Source organism: Bufo gargarizans, chromosome 6 (assembly GCF_014858855.1).
Source record: "Bufo gargarizans isolate SCDJY-AF-19 chromosome 6, ASM1485885v1, whole genome shotgun sequence".
NCBI classification, from domain to species: Eukaryota; Metazoa; Chordata; class Amphibia; order Anura; family Bufonidae; genus Bufo; species Bufo gargarizans.
In genome coordinates, this window is record NC_058085.1 from 130,649,531 (window position 1) to 130,668,848 (window position 19,318).

General features: G+C 42.1%; 2 protein-coding genes across 5 annotated transcripts in view; one reads left to right on the plus strand and one right to left on the minus strand.

Moving 5' to 3' along the window:
- Window positions 1–221: 221 nt before the first annotated feature.
- GNGT2 (G protein subunit gamma transducin 2) lies at window positions 222–3,804 on the minus strand. The gene is made up of 2 exons (XM_044299882.1): window positions 3,691–3,804; window positions 222–368 (listed from the first exon to the last, which is right to left on the minus strand). The coding sequence occupies exons 1-2, from the start codon at window positions 3,772–3,774 to the stop codon at window positions 243–245; spliced, it is 210 nt and encodes a 69-aa protein (XP_044155817.1). The 5' UTR covers window positions 3,775–3,804; the 3' UTR covers window positions 222–242.
- The window catches only part of LOC122942323 (ABI gene family member 3-like), a 42,037-nt gene continuing 26,499 nt past the window's right edge, over window positions 3,781–19,318 (plus strand). For 2 of the 4 annotated variants that reach the window (XM_044299880.1, XM_044299881.1), the window contains exons 1-4: window positions 5,229–5,605; window positions 7,214–7,381; window positions 9,770–9,943; window positions 15,940–16,025. In XM_044299880.1, the coding sequence (XP_044155815.1) occupies window positions 5,450–5,605; window positions 7,214–7,381; window positions 9,770–9,943; window positions 15,940–16,025 (584 nt within the window). In that variant the 5' untranslated portion in view covers window positions 5,229–5,449. Of the gene's footprint in view, window positions 3,816–5,228; window positions 5,606–7,213; window positions 7,382–9,769; window positions 9,944–15,939; window positions 16,026–19,318 lie in introns of those variants that run through there. The other 2 variants (XM_044299879.1, XM_044299877.1) reach the window with 2 other exon arrangements.

Sequence of the window (19,318 nt, forward strand, 5' to 3'; positions counted from 1 at the left end):
ATGTCAATGTAAAATATAATACACTGCTCAAATAGTTGCTGGTAAGTTTAATTACAGATACTTTAAAAATCCAATTGTGAGTGAATTAGGTTTGCTCGACATTCCTATCACATATCCCATGATCATCTTCTGCAAGCCAAAGTCTGGGCAAAATCTTACAAACACAATTTAATGACTGGACTACAACAGGAAAATAGGAAATGTTTATTGTATGGCTCCAGGAATCCAATTTAGTGTTAGTGTCAGGACACAGCGCAGCCTCCCTTCTCTTTAAATGGGTTTTTATCTTCTGGTACTCCTTTAATCAAAGGATCTTCTGTTGCTAGAGATTCCACAAATGCCTTCATTTCTTGAGCAGATTTGGAGACCTTAAAAGAAATTTAAAGAAAATAAATATCCCCATCCCCTGACACTGGTCATGCCCCTAAAATTCCCCAACCACAATTGGACCATAAATGGTGCACTCAAACTGTCCTTAAAGACCTCTATACCCATACCAGAGCATTTAGACCTGAGATATCAGACTTCTGCACATCAGCACCTCACCTCAGACTCCAAATGGTATTGAAAACCACTCAATGCTGCATTACACCATAAATATTCATGATGATAATCTCCTCTGACTGCATATACTACAGACTAGTGTGCAGCACAGAAAGTCAGAGGAAGTCAATGTGCAGGAGAATAATCTACAAGTGGTCTTCAATTGCTCTTGTATTCCACTTGACAAACAATTGCTAGTTAACCTGAAAGCATTATAGGAACACAGAGAACAAATAATAAAATGAGCTATGTCTAATAAAGGGCCTAAGGGGACAGTACACAACATACAGAAGTCAGAAAATAATGTATTAACTTCTGCGGGACTCTTCTGTCTTCTACTGATCTATATGCTTTATAAAGGACTGTTATGCAGCCAAAAAGTTGCACAACAGGAATACAATTTTATGATTTAAATTGTATCAAAGTGTGACACCCATCCTTTACTTACATTCTGCTATTTATTGTGGGTCAGCTAGACCAAGCCTTGACTGGTACTTGCACTATGCAGACTATACATTAGGGCTTTGGAGGTTGCTCATTCCTCTACATTTTCCTCCCATTCTGTGGAAGTGTGTTGTAAGCATGCTCTATGGAATGTGTAGAGGTTGTGTGTTGTGAGCATGCTCTATGAAATGTGTAGAGGTTGTGTGTTGTGAGCATACTCTGTGAAATGTGTAGAGGTTGTGTGTTGTGAGCATGCTCTGTGAAATGTGTAGAGGTTGTGTGTTGTGAGCATGCTCTGTGAAATGTGTAGAGGTTGTGTGTTGTGAGCATGCTCTGTGAAATGTGTAGAGGTTGTGTGTTGTGAGCATGCTCTGTGAAATGTGTAGAGGTTGTGTGTTGTGAGCATGCTCTGTGAAATGTGTAGAGGTTGTGTGTTGTGAGCATGCTCTGTGAAATGTGTAGAGGTTGTGTGTTGTGAGCATGCTCTGTGAAATGTGTAGAGGTTGTGTGTTGTGAGCATGATCTGTGAAATGTGTAGAGGTTGTGTGTTGTGAGCATGCTCTGTGAAATGTGTAGAGGTTGTGTGTTGTGAGCATGCTCTGTGAAATGTGTAGAGGTTGTGTGTTGTGAGCATGCTCTGTGAAATGTGTAGAGGTTGTGTGTTGTGAGCATGCTCTGTGAAATGTGTAGAGGTTGTGTGTTGTGAGCATGCTCTGTGAAATGTGTAGAGGTTGTGTGTTGTGAGCATGCTCTGCGAAATGTGTAGAGGTTGTGTGTTGTGAGCATGCTCTGCGAAATGTGTAGAGGTTGTGTGTTGTGAGCATGCTCTGCGAAATGTCTAGAGGTTGTGTGTTGTGAGCATGCTCTGCGAAATGTCTAGAGGTTGTGTGTTGTGAGCATGCTCTGCGAAATGTCTAGAGGTTGTGTGTTGTGAGCATGCTCTGCGAAATGTCTAGAGGTTGTGTGTTGTGAGCATGCTCTGCGAAATGTGTAGAGGTTGTGTGTTGTGAGCATGCTCTGCGAAATGTGTAGAGGTTGTGTGTTGTGAGCATGCTCTGCGAAATGTGTAGAGGTTGTGTGTTGTGAGCATGCTCTGCGAAATGTGTAGAGGTTGTGTGTTGTGAGCATGCTCTGCGAAATGTGTAGAGGTTGTGTGTTGTGAGCATGCTCTGTGAAATGTGTAGAGGTTGTGTGTTGTGAGCATGCTCTGTGAAATGTGTAGAGGTTGTGTGTTGTGAGCATGCTCTGTGAAATGTGTTGAGGTTGTGTGTTGTGAGCATGCTCTGTGAAATGTGTAGAGGTTGTGTGTTGTGAGCATGCTCTGTGAAATGTCTAGAGGTTGTGTGTTTTGAGCATGCTCTGTGAAATGTCTAGAGGTTGTGTGTTGTGAGCATGCTCTGCGAAATGTCTAGAGGTTGTGTGTTGTGAGCATGCTCTGCGAAATGTCTAGAGGTTGTGTGTTGTGAGCATGCTCTGCGAAATGTCTAGAGGTTGTGTGTTGTGAGCATGCTCTGTGAAATGTGTAGAGGTTGTGTGTTGTGAGCATGCTCTGTGAAATGTGTAGAGGTTGTGTGTTGTGAGCATGCTCTGTGAAATGTGTAGAGGTTGTGTGTTGTGAGCATGCTCTGTGAAATGTGTAGAGGTTGTGTGTTGTGAGCATGCTCTGTGAAATGTGTAGAGGTTGTGTGTTGTGAGCATGTTCTGTGAAATGTGTAGAGGTTGTGTGTTGTGAGCATGCTCTGTGAAATGTGTAGAGGTTGTGTGTTGTGAGCATGCTCTGTGAAATGTTTAGAGGTTACTGTGAGAGGAGGAGAATTAGCAATCTCCATCATCTATTGTCAGTGGCGTGAGCACTGTTATATCTTCGAGTTTTATGTTACCTTTCATTGTAATCCTACCCTAAATGAAAATAAGATGTGTTAACTATGATACCTCTATGCATGGAAGACAGCAATATTTCAGGATTTTTAGAGTTAAATTAAGAGTAAAAGAAAACAGCAAGATCAAGTAAAGCACTATTTGGTACCCAAGGAGAAGATTGAGGAACACAAAATAGAAAGTAGGAAGTTCTTAAATCACTTTGTGACTTCCTTAAACAAACTATAGTCCTCACAAATGAAATCCGTTATCATGTGGAAAATACAATGTAGGCCAAGAATGTAAAACATGTAAGGGTAAAAAAAAAAAAGGTAGAACACTTTATCTGCAGTAATGTTGTATCCCCAAGTCTAAGAACCATTCAAATCACTGATGTGCACATCTGTGACCAATATTAAAGCTTTTCTTTTATGTTCTCTACTTTAGGTTTAGTGCTCCTTTGTTGGTAGGTTCACACAGAGTTTTTTGGAAGAGGTTTTGAGGAAGCTTTTCCTGCAGGTTCTTCAGCCAAAGTGAAAAGTGGATCTAGCAGGAAGGAGAAATATAAGTCCTTCCTTTATTTTTCTGATTTCTTTAGAATCCACTTATGGCTGTGGATGAAAAACCTGCAAGAAAATCTGCCTTAAACCCTCTTCCAAAAAACTAAGTTTGTGAATTTCATAAAAAGTCCATACAGATTTTTTTATATTAATTGTTTTTCATTTGATAGAAAACACACAAGCCAGACTTGTGCTTTTAATACACCATTGTATATACAGTTAGCATATATAAGTTGCTAAGCTACTAGTAAATGGGTTAATAAGGGAAAAAAATCGAATACTTTACCAACACCCTTTCTGTTTTGATCTCTTTCCGTAACTGCTCAACCTCCATCTTCAGAAGGTCTTTCTCCGTCATGTCTTGTGCCATCCTACAACTCTATATGAACTGTCCAGAATGTATAGGCCCAGGTACGTAAGGAAAATTAGTGGCCTTCACAAGTCAGTGAAATTGTGACCTGTGGTTGATATTGATGTAGTAGTCCTCAATATAGTAATCGATTGGAACTCTATGGCTCTTACAAGAAGAGGCAAGTTAATGTGAAGAAAACTCAAAAATGGTTCTCTGATGATGGCATGCTGCTGCTCATCTAAATGTACAGTAAGAATGTTGATGTCTTCATGTACAGAGGATTCTGAGCCAGGCTCCGCTAGTTCCTCTCATGTCTCATCCCTGTCACTCAGTCCCGTGCTATAGAGGACCACAGATGGAAGATCCCCTTTAATCCTAATCTGATAAAAGGGCTTAGCATCTAACCTGCTTACAGCTCTGTGGGGATATACAGTATATACATCTATCTTTTGAATGAAGACAAAAATGATTGATGTCTAGCACAACCAGAAGGGTGTTCAGTTCACATACCCTTATCAGGCATACAAGAACTTTTCCAAAATATATTATATGTAGATCAGAATATTACTAGAGGTTATTTGTATTCCTTTATCCATCACAATTAATTGTTTCTCTGCTCATTAAGCAAGATGAAGCCCACATCTAGTCTACTTAGTATTATTGTCTCTCTTTCCCTTTACCAACAAAGAACTGGGCTGAAGAGGAATATGTGTCATTGTTGCTATGGGCAGATTACTGACTGAGAAGATTTTATATTACTACGGATTGATTGATTAAAACACAGATAGGAAGTGATGTAAATTTATTGACCCAATGAGGTAGGTTATATGGACCAAGATAAGGGCGATCCCATTTGGAGCAGATATTGGAGCCAATAACGCATCACTAGGTTCTAGTTTTTATGGCATGATTTACAAATAATCTTTTTGACCTTACTGATGATCATGATATATTGGTTTCAGGGTGTCCTATCACTGTAATCTATGGGGAAGCTTAGCAGCAAAGGTTAAATTCCTCTAAATTGCCACCATACTGCAAAAAAAGCTTTACCCATATCTGGGAGACGTGCAGGGTCTCCCAGACGTTCTTTGTAGCTGCTTTCCCTTGCAGTTCATTCATGGAGGTTACAAATAAAGGACCTCAATTTAATAGTTGTAGTTGTCAGAGCTGTAGTTGTCAGAGCACCACTCCCATGTCTGGCAACTTTGAACAATAATATGATCGTGTTTAATCATAGTAGTTGTAGAAGACTATGTTATAAAGAATTGTATGGAGATGTTCTGGTCTTTTCTAACTACTATGTACAATGTAAGACCATCTAAGTCGTAGTTATCCTTTGGGGACATACCTACCAAGGATGACTAAGTTAAAAAAACGTCATGAGAAGCAGTACATTGTCACACTTTGTTCTTATGGGTGTGGGTAGGTTTTGTCTTTTACTTCTACATTTATCGAACAGAGAAGTAGTTTTTGAGTGTTGTCTACATCTCTGCTGCAGAAAAACCTGACCTATAAAATTCTGCTGTGTGACCATGTAAGAAGAGCATGTAGCAAAGACAAAGAAGCATGACATATACCGTGACTGTCTTGCAGGCAACACCGCACATTGTGGTTTTTATGTGAGGAAGTGTCTCAGAGGCACCGTCTGTTCTCAGGCTCAGTATATAAGATGCTTTGAAGGAGCTACAGCAGAATGGCTGACTTGATGAATAATACTCTAGATATCTCTACACCTAGACATGAAATGAAGGACATCTACAGAGAAGTGTCTACAGCAAGGCAAGCCTTGAAGGACAGCTACCAAAACCTGCAGAATGTTGCAGATTACTGCGAAAAGAACTACATGGAGGTAGGTAGAGAAGACCATTAACTCCAGGGTATAAACCAGGATAGGCAAGGGGGATTGAGGATTTTCAAGTGACTCATCTTGAAGACTCATGAGAATTTCGACGTTTTACCTGGTATGGCTGGAAGAACACATGGGACAATCTTTCAAGCATGTGGATGAGTTCTAGTTCTGCTAATGTTAATGGGTGGATAATGTATAGAATAAATGACATATTGTTCTCTTACACAATTTTGAAAGATTTGGAGGTACTTATGGCTACGTTTAAAATATTTCATGGTGACAACTTTATAGGTTATCATTCAAGCAGTCCATTATTTGTGGAAACAACTACATTTTGCACAGATGAATGAAACCTTTTACAAAACTACATTTAGTACCACAAAATGATATTCTGTCATGTGAGATATTAATCTTTGCTACAATGTAATAACTTGAAAAAATAAGTCATCCAATTGTATTCTGTGCCAGCAAGTTCAATACTGTATCATCAAAATGGTTTTATGGCACACAGAACACTATCTCCTGTAGGAAATATAATTGTGTGACACCTCACTGCAAAATTTACTTTTTGCAAACAAGACTCCATAGATCGAGGTAAGTCTTGCTCAAAACAGGAAACTTTTTTCCAGATAAATAATATTTTGAGTTTGAATGTAGAAAATTAGGTTTTGCCCTTGCTCTATATTAGTAGTAATGTGTCAGTGTAAAAGATCAATATGAGCTCAGCATATAGCGAATGGTCATGAAAGGGAAGATTTCGAGCAATGTAGAGGAACATGGTATTAGGTATATTAATCCAGCATCTCCTTTCCATTCTATGCAACATTATGTGGTTTCATTAATCTCTGGCTTAGTGTACCCTCCATATACCGTTAAAACATCTATTAGATGTGACAGCTACTAACACAGCATTAACATGCTGGATCCATTATCTGCTTTTACAAAGGACAGAACCACCTGCCTCTTGTAGTCACCATTCATTCAGTAATTGTCTATACTACTATTAGTGATAAGATGATCACAGAGTTTCCCATTGCTGAGATCCTGAGCGATTGCTTGTAGACTCCAGGGGGAACCTGGAAGCAAGTATTTAATTTTCCTGCAGCTCCCCCACAGGGCAAATAAAGCATTACATCAGGCCCCACTGAAAACAATGGGCTGTTGATGTAATGCACATATTTACCAAGGGCCTACAGAGAGAGGGGGGGATTCTCTGTAGCTGCTCTACTTTGGTTAATTGATGGAGAACTAGACTGTGAAAAGAAGTCACACACTGGGCCACCGTAGCTATCACAAAATTTCTCCTTTTTAAATAGGTCCCCACCTAAATTTATTTTTAGAAAAATCTGATTAATAATGCAGACTGTAATTGGTAATGATGGGGTTTTGTATATAAAGTTGTCAGGCAATGTATTGCTAGCAACCAGTCTGCCACATATCACTCAGGCTTTCAGCAGCAGAGCAGATTGGTATTGAGCTGACAGCAGAGATGGGACAAAGAAGCTTAGTGGTTACCGGGGAACCTGCTTCTCTGCCTCCATATGGAAAATTCTATGGAATTCAGGAAACACTATCCTTACAATGTTTCCCTCCATATTTTCTTTCCAGGCTCCTGACAAGCATAAGGCCTTGAAGAGCACCATGTCCCTTGTCACACAGACACTGGCCAGTGTGGCTTGTCAAGTAGGCGTAGCTGCCCGCCATGTGTCGGACATGTTGGAGGTACAGAGCCTGATGCTGCAGAAGGAGGAAGCAAGAGTTCGATACGTCTCTCAGGTCAGTCATTAATCTGATTATGATGCTAAAACAAAGTCTACCTGTTTTGCAGGGATTATGGAGATGTAGATACACACTAATGCATATAACAAGTAGCCAGATGTGTATCATTAAAAGTTATGGCATTTTTCAATATACATTATATATCAATTTCTCAACGTTTTCAAGATCTATGCTTGCTGTCATTGAATGGGAATGTTCGTTGTTTAACTTTCATAAGATCTGTCCAGGTGATGTGGCAATCACACGGGTGCAGGGCTTGGCACAGTATTCAGAACTGCCTTGTAACAAGCCATGTACTGTACATGTGATCATCAGGGGTGGAAAGGGAAGTTAAAGTAGCCCTGGAGAAAACCTAAAAGTGGCCCAATGTTGTAGGCGGGTCCAAATTGACAGAAGTAGACAAAATGCTGCCCCAGCAGAACCAAGTACTACAGTGTAGCAAAAAATACTGCCACAGATTTCAACTTTATCGCCATCCTGAGGATACAGTTGAGGTCAAGAGGGCACTTGGAGCCGTTGACCAGGTGCATTAGTACCTGGTGCTCCCAGTGTTAATGCTGAGAGCATCAGATCATTATGTACCTGGCCAGCAGCCATGAGAAGGACTCAGGCAGCCCCCTGGGCATCGGCCCACTGCAAAATTTCCCTGTAGGGTCTATGGCCAATCCACTCCTTGCGATAATCATGTGACATTGAAAGGTTTTCAGCCTCTGGAAGTAAACAATACTTTCAATTCAATTATCACAAGTAGAGCTCTTAAGAACAGCAAGGAATTGGCAGAAAATTGTTGCATTAAAAATTGCAGAACTTTTGTTCTTCTTACCTAAATTGCTTTATTTCTTCAGAGCCAGTCGCAGTCCCGACCCATAGCCTGAAGACACTACAACCGATGTCCCTACGATTCCATCCCCAGAGTAGCGCGCTCCACTCTATACAGACACAGACTTGGAGGTCTTGCCGTCCTCCACTACCAGAGATATTACCAAGTAGCCCAGATAGCTCAGTTATCTTTACTTCAATCCACTAAAGAGGCCCCACTGTGGCTTTCTTTGGAAGCCCTGGATGTGACCCCCCTACCCATGACTCCATATTATGGAAACCCCTGACTTCTAGACCCACAATTACTAATCCCATCCTCAAACACTCCTTAGCCATCTGGGACTCTGGACTAATATCACCCCACTTACCACTGCTACCAATATTGAATAATCCATTATTACCTCCAGGACAGGATTCTATAGGCTCGTTCAGAATCTGGACTATAAAAGGACTGGTAAAGATATATCACCTGCTTACCCATAATGGTATCGCCTTCTTTGCTTCATTGCAAAGCAAGTATGAGCTATCTCCAACTAAAACACTTTGTCAGCTCCCTTAGAAACACATCCACCCCACTTTCTTTGACCGATTTTGAGACCTATTGCCTCCGTTAACCCCACACTAGAGGCCTCATCTCGGCCATATATGCTGACCGCACCCATAATTCATGCATAACACGTCACCAGGTAATATTTTCCACGACTGGTGGGATTGTCTAAGACTGAATAGATAATGGATGCAGGTGTACAACCTTGTTCATTCAGTGACAGGTTGTAACATAAAAAAGATCCATGGGAAGCACTACTCAATAAAAAGATCCCACAAATCACTGCACACTCAAGACGATTAATACGTTTTTTCTTTTTGCCCGCAAAACCGACAATAGCAGCAGTTTGGAAGAAATCGTCCCTAGACTATCCACAGTAAAGTACAGACTGGACTTCTACGTGATAAACAAATAACTAACTGTGATCACCAAGGACCGGCATGACTGGTTCTTGGAGATTTGGACACCCTGGTTTGACTATTCTGTTCAGGATCGTTCTCGTACTTCACTTGTCTCTATTTAAGATCTGGTTTCTCGTGGGTCCTGTGGTGTCTGTTCTGGGCTCGCTCATCTGTCCACCTTTTTCTTATTTCTGTTGCTGATTGCCCAAGTTCCCATAGGTCAAAGCCAACAAGCAGGAGTGGAGCCCCTGCTTTTGCATACCTTATACCTGCTAGGCCTACCACCCTGCGAGAACCCCCCACTACCCTTCCCCTTTTTCCTAGTACATCATCGGTCTGTCTACCCTTTATTGTCAGTTTGTTTTCCAGATCCTTCTATCCTACTTTTAATCAGTTGGCCCTGGAAGCCTTAACTATGCAGAAAGGTTATACATTACATTATTATACAGGAATGAGGCAATAACAACGAATATGCGTTTTATTTTTCTTGTTTAGACCTCAATTATCCATACATCATCGCCTATGCTGTGTTATACATTCAAAAATCTCATTAAAAACAGTTTGTAAAATAATGTTACAGAACCTATTTGCCAAAAGACTAATGCTATATATCTGCAGTTACTAGACATCCATGTGGAAAAGGTTGCCCGCCAGAACATTGGGAAGTTGACAACAGCTAAGAAATTTCAGCACACTCAGAAAATCCAGAATGGACAGAACAGACTTTTGGCCTCTTATACCAGAATACCAATTAACTTCACTTCTCTTGATAATACTGGCCATGGGATAATGGTGAGACTTCTACTGCTCTAAATGTGAACATTTATCACAAGACTACAGTAGTTAATGGCTGGCCACTATGATGATGATGTCTCTGTGGATGATATCAGCTACTGGCCTATGTGGTCACCTGATGTGATGATTCCAGTGACCAGATTCATTGCAATGGTGTTTTTTATTTCATACAGATTGAATGTTTGTGGGCAGCTCTAGGGAAGTGGAGCAAACCGGGCACTTGCCCACAGCCATAATTTCATAGGGGACCTACCAAGGATGGGAGCACCCAGAAGCAACCTAGATTTATCCCTGACTCCTTCAACTGGGCTAAACCACTAGAGAATTTACAATGAATCCTTTCACTATGATCATGTCTAAAATGGAGAGAGAGGGACACATTGTTCTCGACCATGTTCTGACCTCTGATCTGATCTTGTTTAGAGTCACAGACTTTTTTATACCTTTCCCTTGGTCTCCAGCTTGCACCATGGGCATTCCCATACAAATGATAGAAAAGTGACAGATATAATATATTTTCATATCCATTCATGTAGAGACACATTTAATGTCAGATAGCCATCAGTGCGGTTTCATAACTAAAAAAAAAAATCAGTCTTCACAAATAGATCAGACTGTGTAATAAAATATTACTTCTGTCTATCAGAGGCATCCTCCCTGATATTACACTGGTGTCAGCGGTACAGAGAGGCGCCATCCAGACTACTACAGGAACATTGAGCAATACTGAAAAGGAGAAGTGGTTATAAAGAGACAAAAATATGAACGAAACAGTTTCCCAGTTGTAGACCTAGACCTCCATGAGAGCATGAAAGAAACACTGGGGGATTAACAGCGCCATAAAAAAAAGAGTACCTTAAAGGGGTTGTCAAGTTTTAGGATTAAACCAGACAACTCTCTTACCTGCCTAATGCCACTCCGCCACTCCAGTTCTCCCAGTCGGACAGCAGTCAACATGTAACAGGTAACCACTGCAGCCAATCCCTGGCTTCTTTGGAAGCACTGCTGAGGCCAGTGATTGGCTGCAGTTGTCACGTGTTGTTGGTGCGGTATATGGCAGGAACGTACTTTGAATGGTCTGTATCACCATGCAATGTGACTGGCACAAGCAGGAAGGGGCAGCTTAGCCAGACACCTAAAGCACTATTATGGGGCTGCACAATTAATACCTTTAAAAAGAAAGCACTTTTGAGAAGATTTATTAAACTGTCTAAAAAAAAAACTGTCCTTATTACCTGTAACAGCCAATCAGCACACACAGCTTGCATGTTGCTGTGGGCAACTAAGACAGTTTTTGTTCTAGATAGTCTTCACAAATATGTGCCTTTGTCTTTAAATTGCTTTCTGTAGCCAACCGAACACTGGCCCAGATTTACAAATGCATCTGCACCTAAAATCGGTCTAAAAAATATTTTTATAAATATAAATTTTAGCATAACTAGGGCTTCTACAGTTTGTATGACTTGCTTAGAAGGGGCAGGGCTTATGGTAAAATGGTGGGACTTTACTAATAAGGGACAGGACCTGATAAGCATCATTTTTCACAAAAATTGCACCACAATTCTGGTGTGAAATTCTGTCCTAAAGTAAGACAACTAATAGTTTGTATACAGCTAGCCAAAAGTGTCTATCCCTACACCAGATTTATCATCCAGCCTGAACCCCTGTGATAAATCTGGTGCAGGTCCAGACAGTCTGTCTACGTGTATGCATTTATAGGATTAGTGAATTTGGGCCACTGTGCCTGAGCAGGTGCCGGGGTTCAGCGAGAGGTTCTCCTGCATTACAGGGGTTGTCCACTTTGAACTATGTTTATTACAAAGATCTCCCGATTAGAAGCTGATAACAGGTTGCCTTGCTGCTGAGACCAGAGCAATCGGCTGTAATCGGTGGAGGAACCAACAGCTTTTAGTTCCGCTTCAGCGTCACCACAGGGGGAATGAAGCGGTACACAGTTCTCATTTAACATACCTATAAATAATGGGCTACAAAGGGTAAAATGCACGTGCGAATATGCAACTAACACCGATCAAAACAGCACACTGCAATAATGTAATAAAAAAATATACTATCTTTATTGGAACTACATTAGATAAAACACATATAATCAAAAGGATCCATCATCCACAAGGTGAGTGCCAAGTCAGGTCAGAGTCTTAAAGTTCAAGGAATGGACCAAGATACTAAGAAAACAAGTTAAATAGACATAGTACAGGCCCAAGTATGACACACATGTATACGTCATTGTTCATGTACTTAAGGCCTCATGCACACAACCGTTGTTTTGGTCCGCATCCGAACCGCAGCTTTTGCGGCTTGGATGCGGGCCCATTCACTTCACTGGGGCCACAAAAGATGCGGACAGCACACAGAGTTTCTCCGTTCCGTGGTCCGCAAAAAAAAATATAACCTATAATGCATAGTAATCCTGAGAGCGCTGAACTGATTGCTACCCCATGCTGCGCGACGTTTCGGGGGGTCACGTCCCCTTAATCATGATGCAGTTCAGCGCTGTCAGGATTACTATGCATTATAGCGATTTATTTATATGAAAAATAAAAGGACTGAAAAATACAAGCAAAGTTTCAAAAGAGTGAGTACTATTTATACCTCACAAATAACCTTTTGAATAAGACTAAGGCCTCATGCACACGACCATATGTATATTGCGGGCCGCAAAAAATGGATCCGCAAAAAATACGGATGACATCCGTGTGCATTCTTTATTTTGCAGAACAGAACAGCTGGCCCCTAATAGAACAGTCCTATACTTGTCCGTAATGCGGAGAATAATAGGACATGTTACATTTTTTTTGCAGAACGGAAATACGGACATACGGAAATGGAATGCACATGGATTACCTTCCATTTTCTTTGCGGACCCATTGAAATGAATGGTTCAGTATGCGGTCCGCAAAAAAAACGGAATGGAAATGGAATGAAAATACATTCGTGTGCATGAGCCCTAATACGACTGAGTGGATTATGTGGATATAATTGTGGAACCTGAGTGAGGTTCTGAATCAGGTCGTGGTATACTACAGGTGGAGGAGCAGTTAATGATTGAACTAGCTAGGCACTCACCTTGTGGTGTATGTGTCCTTTTGATTATATGTGTTCTTATCTAGTTATGGTATTTTTTTATATATACAGTATATGTATTATTGCAGAGTGCTATTTTGATCATTGTTGACAGTACTCATTGAAGTCAATGGACTGTCCACATAGTGTACAGACATGGTGGGTCCTCCTGAGCATGAGACACCCTCTGTAGCACCTTTCCTCTCTGATTAGTAGTACGGGGTTGTGAACAGGGAAAACACCCATTAATAACAGAACAGTGCCTGTTACAAGAATATCTATAATCGTGTGATGGTGCATTGTGTTTGCACTGCACTTCTCTATATGCCTTTTGTTGAATAAGACACTGAGTTTGTCTGTTTCCAGGCAGAAGACATCAGAGCACTTCCTCCTTGGTGGAGTCAGCAGCTGTCTCCACCAAGACCAAAAGAAACTAAAACCTGATCTGCACTCATTCACCATGATGATTGGAGCATCGGTACTTTTTACGCTCCGATGCTCCCCCTTGCTATGTGCAGCATCGCGCAGGGCAAGGGCTGTTTGTTTACATTTCAACACTGCTAGGCAGAGGCTTCCACCTAGCAGTGTTCCCAGTGACATCACTGTATCTAATGGACGGTCTTCAGCGCTGACTTAGGGCTCATGCACACGAACGTATTTTCTTTCCGCTTCCGTTCCATTATTTTGTGGACCGTATGCAGAGCCATTCACTTCAATGGGTCTGCAAAAACAACGGAAGGTACTCTGTGTGCCTTCCGTTTCCGTATTTCCGTTCCGCAAAAAAGTAGTGCATGCACTATTGTCCGCAAATCATGGTCCAAGGCCCCATTCAAGTCAATGGGTCCGCAAAAAATATGGAACGCACACGGATCACATCCGTATGTCATCCGTATTTCATTCGTATTTTGTGGATCAATACTGTAGAAATGCTATGCCCAGCCCATATTGCTCATGTGTTTGGTGATTGATAAGTTACTGTTTCAGTTTCCGATCCACAAAAAACAGATCAAATACGGAAACCATATGGTTTTGTGGAATAACAATATATTTCAAATAGCCTAGTTTCCTAGACTAGTAGACTCCTGTTTCAGGTCAATTTAAAACGTAACATTTATTTTATTAGGAATAATAACGAAAACGGGAGAACAAGGAATGTTTAAAATTCCAAAGTGCGGCAGGACTTTAGGGGTTGCTTCACCTATATATTCTGCCTCCTAACATTCGTCCATCCTTCCTTTTACTTATCATTTCGCGGTATACATTGTTCACCTAGATGGATCCATGCTAGAGGATCACCTATTCTGTCGCATTGTATCAATTGCTTCCTATAGCTCTATTTCTTTGGCACGATTCTTTGCCACTTGTGGTCAGGGCACAAAGAGTCTGCAGTCACTCTTTGCCGTGACACTTGGTCCTGCCTGCACCTGATCTAAAAACTAGGACGAGAGCTCCCCCAACATGTTTCACCACTGAGATGTGGCTTCTTCAGGGGAATGGAGCTACTATCAACCAAAGGGTCTCTGAAATATTTGTGGAATAACGGAAGACTTAATTAAATCAGAGGGGAAAAAAAACTTAGATACGGAACAACGGATCCGTGAAAAACGGACCGCAAAACAATAACAGTCGTGTGCATGAGCCCTTAGCCTGTAAAAACAGGCTAGGGCAGCACTAAAGACCGCCCATTAGTGCTGGTGACGTCATCGGGCTTATTTCTAGCCAGCAATCTCCACAGAAGCCTGGTACGTCACTGGATCTAAAAAAAAAAAAAAATCTAAAAATGCGTGAATGAGTGTAGAACGGGTTGTGTCCAGGTTCAGCTCTAACACATTCTATTGCTTTTCTTTTGGACAAAAGCTACTCAAACGTAGACCCTTGCTTTAAAGATGTTTTCCTGGCTCCTGACATTGATGACCTACCCTCAGGATAGGCCATTAATATCAGATGGGTGAGGGTCAGATACCCTGCATCTCCATCTGATGCTGGAACTAGCACTTTGAATGGAACAGGAAACACAGCTCTATTCAAAAGTGTATTGGCCATACATTCTCTTTCATGGGAGATGATCTGAAGTAACCCAGTAACTGATCAGATATTAGTGAGGACAGGTTATCAATATCAAGAGCCTGGAAAACCGCTTTAAAGAAAAACATTTGTCAACCGGTTGTGTGTAGCATTACATCTGTCCTATTCACATCAATAGTGGAAATGTTCTTTAAGGAAGTTTGTGTATAGACCTGGTTTTCTTCATACTTGATCATGCTGCTTATACAGCCTCATTATTCTAGGAAAGAGCAATTTGCCTTGAGAATATTGTAAGGAAATGGCTACCAGGATGAAGCATATGCTTGGCCAAAAGGCTAGACCTGAGAGACAAAGACCTATGATGAATCAAGCATATATGATGACCATGTTCTTCTACATAGGTGGTTCTCTTAAAAAAAAAAAAAAAAAAAAAAAAAAAAAAAAGTTAAATTCATGAGGTGTACGAATAGGAGCATTTGCATCATATTGAGAACAAAATGCCCACCCCTTCCTGGTTCATGCCACTATGTACTCTTGCCCACCCACACCTTGGAAGGATTCCTTCTCAGGTTAACACTAACCATGTTTAGGAAACATGATATGAATTCAATTGGACCCCTTCTTTCATGGCCCACATAGAAGCAGTCTTGGCTGACTTCATGATATGTATGTCCCTGCAAAAGATCAGCTCTTTGAGACGTCAATCCCTGATCTAGACCAGATTTATTTTTCAAATGGTTTTAAATTTCATTAAGAGGGCCCAAAAGACCTTTCTGTCCCATATGAGCAGTCATTACTATAAATGATGAGGTACATTTTTTACATCTGGAGGACCCTGAATGTTCACACTAATAACCAGAGACTTCTATCTGCTTCCAATATCTTAGGATTCCGACTCACAATTATCTAGAACTGGAACTATGTCCCGCAAGATAAGTATGAAAACCATGACCCAAACACATAGTTCACTGGGGTAAGTACAGTATGGTAAAGGCATCAGATATCAATGCCTGAAAGAGATTAGAATATATGCAGATGTGTTGTATAGCAATAGTAACATGCAAATTATAACCAAGTGTGTAGTGGGGGGCTGGTAAATATGCCTATATTATGCATATTTCAGGCAACTTCTCCCCGTTCACACCATGTCTAAAATTGTGGAAGTGGCGTGGGTGGGGAAGGGGACAGGCCAGCAGGCCTGTCTCATTCATCATTTTTAATGCCTGTTTTAGGCGTAGAAAATGGTCTAAGTCAGGCATGTCCAAACTGCGGCCCTCCAGCTGTTGCAAAACTACAACTCCCAGCATGCCTGGGTAGCTTACAGCTATTAGGGCATGCTGGGAATTGTAGTTTTGCAACAGCTGGAGGGCCGCAGTTTGGACATGCCTGGTCTAAGTATAAGACAGAAAGGAAGCTGTCTTACATTTAGACTGGCGGTGGATGCACTGAAGTTATGGAGAGGCCAGCACCTATTCTATGGGGCTTTATTAAGACTTAGGTCTAAAATGCCTGTCTTAATAAATGTGCCCCACAGTATGCTCCTGGCACAATTACATGCCCACCAGGGGCGGATTAAGTGCATGATAGGCCCGGGGCTGTCTACCCAACTTAGGCCCCCCCCCCCTCCATTTTAGTTTAGTTTAGTTTTTTTTGTATGAAGAGGCTGCGGTGCTTCATGGGCGCCACAGTCTCTTCTTAGGCCATATGACATCTTCAGACTAAAAAAGAATACCCCAAATTGGGTCCTAAACTGAAAAATTTGGTCGCCAAATTTAAAATACATATAATTGTAATAAAAAAGATATGGAGGAGAATACAGCACCACATACCTGTTACATCCAGTGACATCTCCTGTCATGTAGACCTTCTCTTTCCTCTTCTCCTCCATTTGACCCAGACCACCATAGCAAATTCTTTCAGCCGCATCTCGTCTCTACAGTTTGTAACACAGACATGTTAGATTTCAAAATTTTTCCATCAACCTCCTCATCCTGGTGTCCCCACAGTGTCTGCTGCCACCACCAATACTGTGCCCGTTGTGCCCCCCAATGCCCCAGGAACTATACTGCTGAAAAAATAGTGACCCTAATAGACATAATTGGGGTAATTTATCAAACTGGTGTAAAGTAGAACTGGATTTCCAAAAGAGCTGTCAAATATGAAAGGTGGAATCTGATTGGCTGCTATGGGCAACTAAGCCAGTTCTACTTTACACCAGTTTGATAAATTACCCCAAATGTTCCTATAGTGTCCACAGCAGTTATAATGTCCCCTAGAGACCCCAGTAATAATAACACCCTATATTGTGCTCCAGGTAATAATCCCTGTATAGTATCCCCAGAAATAATAGAATTGCCCCTACAGTGCCTCCCCAATAGCAACACCCCCATATAGTAATTTCCACCACACTGCCCCCACATAGTAATCCCCCCATAGTAATTTGCCCCCACACAGTAATTTCCCCCAAACTGCCCCCATATAGTAGCTTGCCCCCACACAGTAATTTGCCCCACACTGCCCCCACATAGTAATTTTCACCACACTGCCCCCACATAGCAATTTCCCCACACTGTTCCCACACACAATAGTTTTCCCCACACTGCCCCCCCATAGTAATTTGCCCCCACACAGTAATTTCACACAAACTGCACCCATATAGTAGTTTGCCCCCACACAGTAATTTGCCCCACACTGCCCCCACATAGTAATTTCCCCCCACATAGTAATTTCCCCACACTATTCCCCCACACAATAGTTTTCCCCACACTGCCCCCACTGCCCCCACATAGTAATTTCCCCACACAGAAATTACCCCACACTGTCCCCACATGGCAATTTCCCCCACACAATAGTTTCCCCCACACTGCCCCCACATAGTAGTTTGCCTCCACATAGCAATTTCCCCACTGTCCTCACATAGAAATTACCCCACACTGTCCCCACATAGCAATTACCCCCACAAAATAGTTTCCCCCACACTGCCCCATATAGAAATTTGCCCCCACATAGTAGTCCCTCCCATAATAATTTGCCCCCACACTGCCCCCACATAGCAATTTTCCCCCACATAGTAGTCCCTCTCATAATAATTTGCCCCCACACTGCCCCCACATAGCAATTTGCCCCCACACTGCCCCATCTAGTAATTTGCCCCCACATAGTAGTCCCTCTCATAATAATTTCCCCCTACATAGCAATTTGCCCCCAAATAGTGTAGTCCCTCATAATAATTTGCCCCCACACTGCCCCCACATAGCAATTTGCCCCCACATAGTGTAGTCCCTCACATAATAATTTGCCCCCACATAGCAATGTGCCCCCACATAGTGTAGTCCCTCTCATAATAATTTGCCCCCACACTGCCCCATCTAGTAATTTGCCCCCACATAGTGTAGTCCCTCTCATAATAATTTGCCCCCACATAGTGTAGTCCCTCCCATAATAATTTGCCCCCACATAGTGTAGTCCCTCTCATAATAATTTGCCCCCATACAGCAATTTGCCCCCACATAGTGTAGTCCCTCTCATAATAATTTGCCCCCATACAGCAATTTGCCCCCACATAGTGTAGTCCCTCTCATAATAATTTGCCCCCATACAGCAATTTGCCCCCACATAGTGTAGTCCCTCTCATAATAATTTGCCCCCATACAGCAATTTGCCCCCACATAGTGTAGTCCCTCTCATAATAATTTGCCCCCACCACTGCCCCCCCCCCCCCCAGAGTAGGCACATGAAATAAAAAAATAAAAAATGAACAAAAAATGAAAAGATAAATACTCACCTATGTCCAGGGCCAGGCGCTTGCTCGCAGAGGAAGGCGGGATGAGTCAGGCGCGTCACAGTGCTGCGTCCCGGCACAGGCGCGCGATGACGTCATCACGCACGCCTGTGCCGGGATTTCACTACCGCATAGGCCTCAGGCCTACAAGGCCTGAAGCCTATGGCGGTGATCGGCGACGGGACAGGGAGCTATGCGCTCCCGTGCCCCGCCGCAGTATGTGGGCGTTCGGGTCAGCGCTGGGCCCCCCAGCGGCGCTGGGCCCGGGGCTGCCGACCCGAACGTCCCTATTATAATCCGCCACTGATGCCCACTACTAGACATAGTACCACTCTTTGGACATGTACATGTAGCTAGACTATTGTATAGATAATGCACTGGCAAAATATACTATAAGGCACTTATTTGTGATTCAGAGTATTGCCATTATGTTGTGATTGATAACCAGGGCCGGTGCAAGGATTTTTGCCAACACAAGCAAAGCT

Coding starts and splice junctions, on each gene's coding strand:
- GNGT2 (XM_044299882.1), bottom strand. CDS start 3,774: ATGGCACAAGACATGACGGAGAAAGACCTTCTGAAGATGGAGGTTGAG. Junction 369..3,690: donor TCAAAACAGAAAGGGTGTTG/GTAAAGTATTCG, acceptor ATTTCTTTTAAG/GTCTCCAAATCTGCTCAAGA.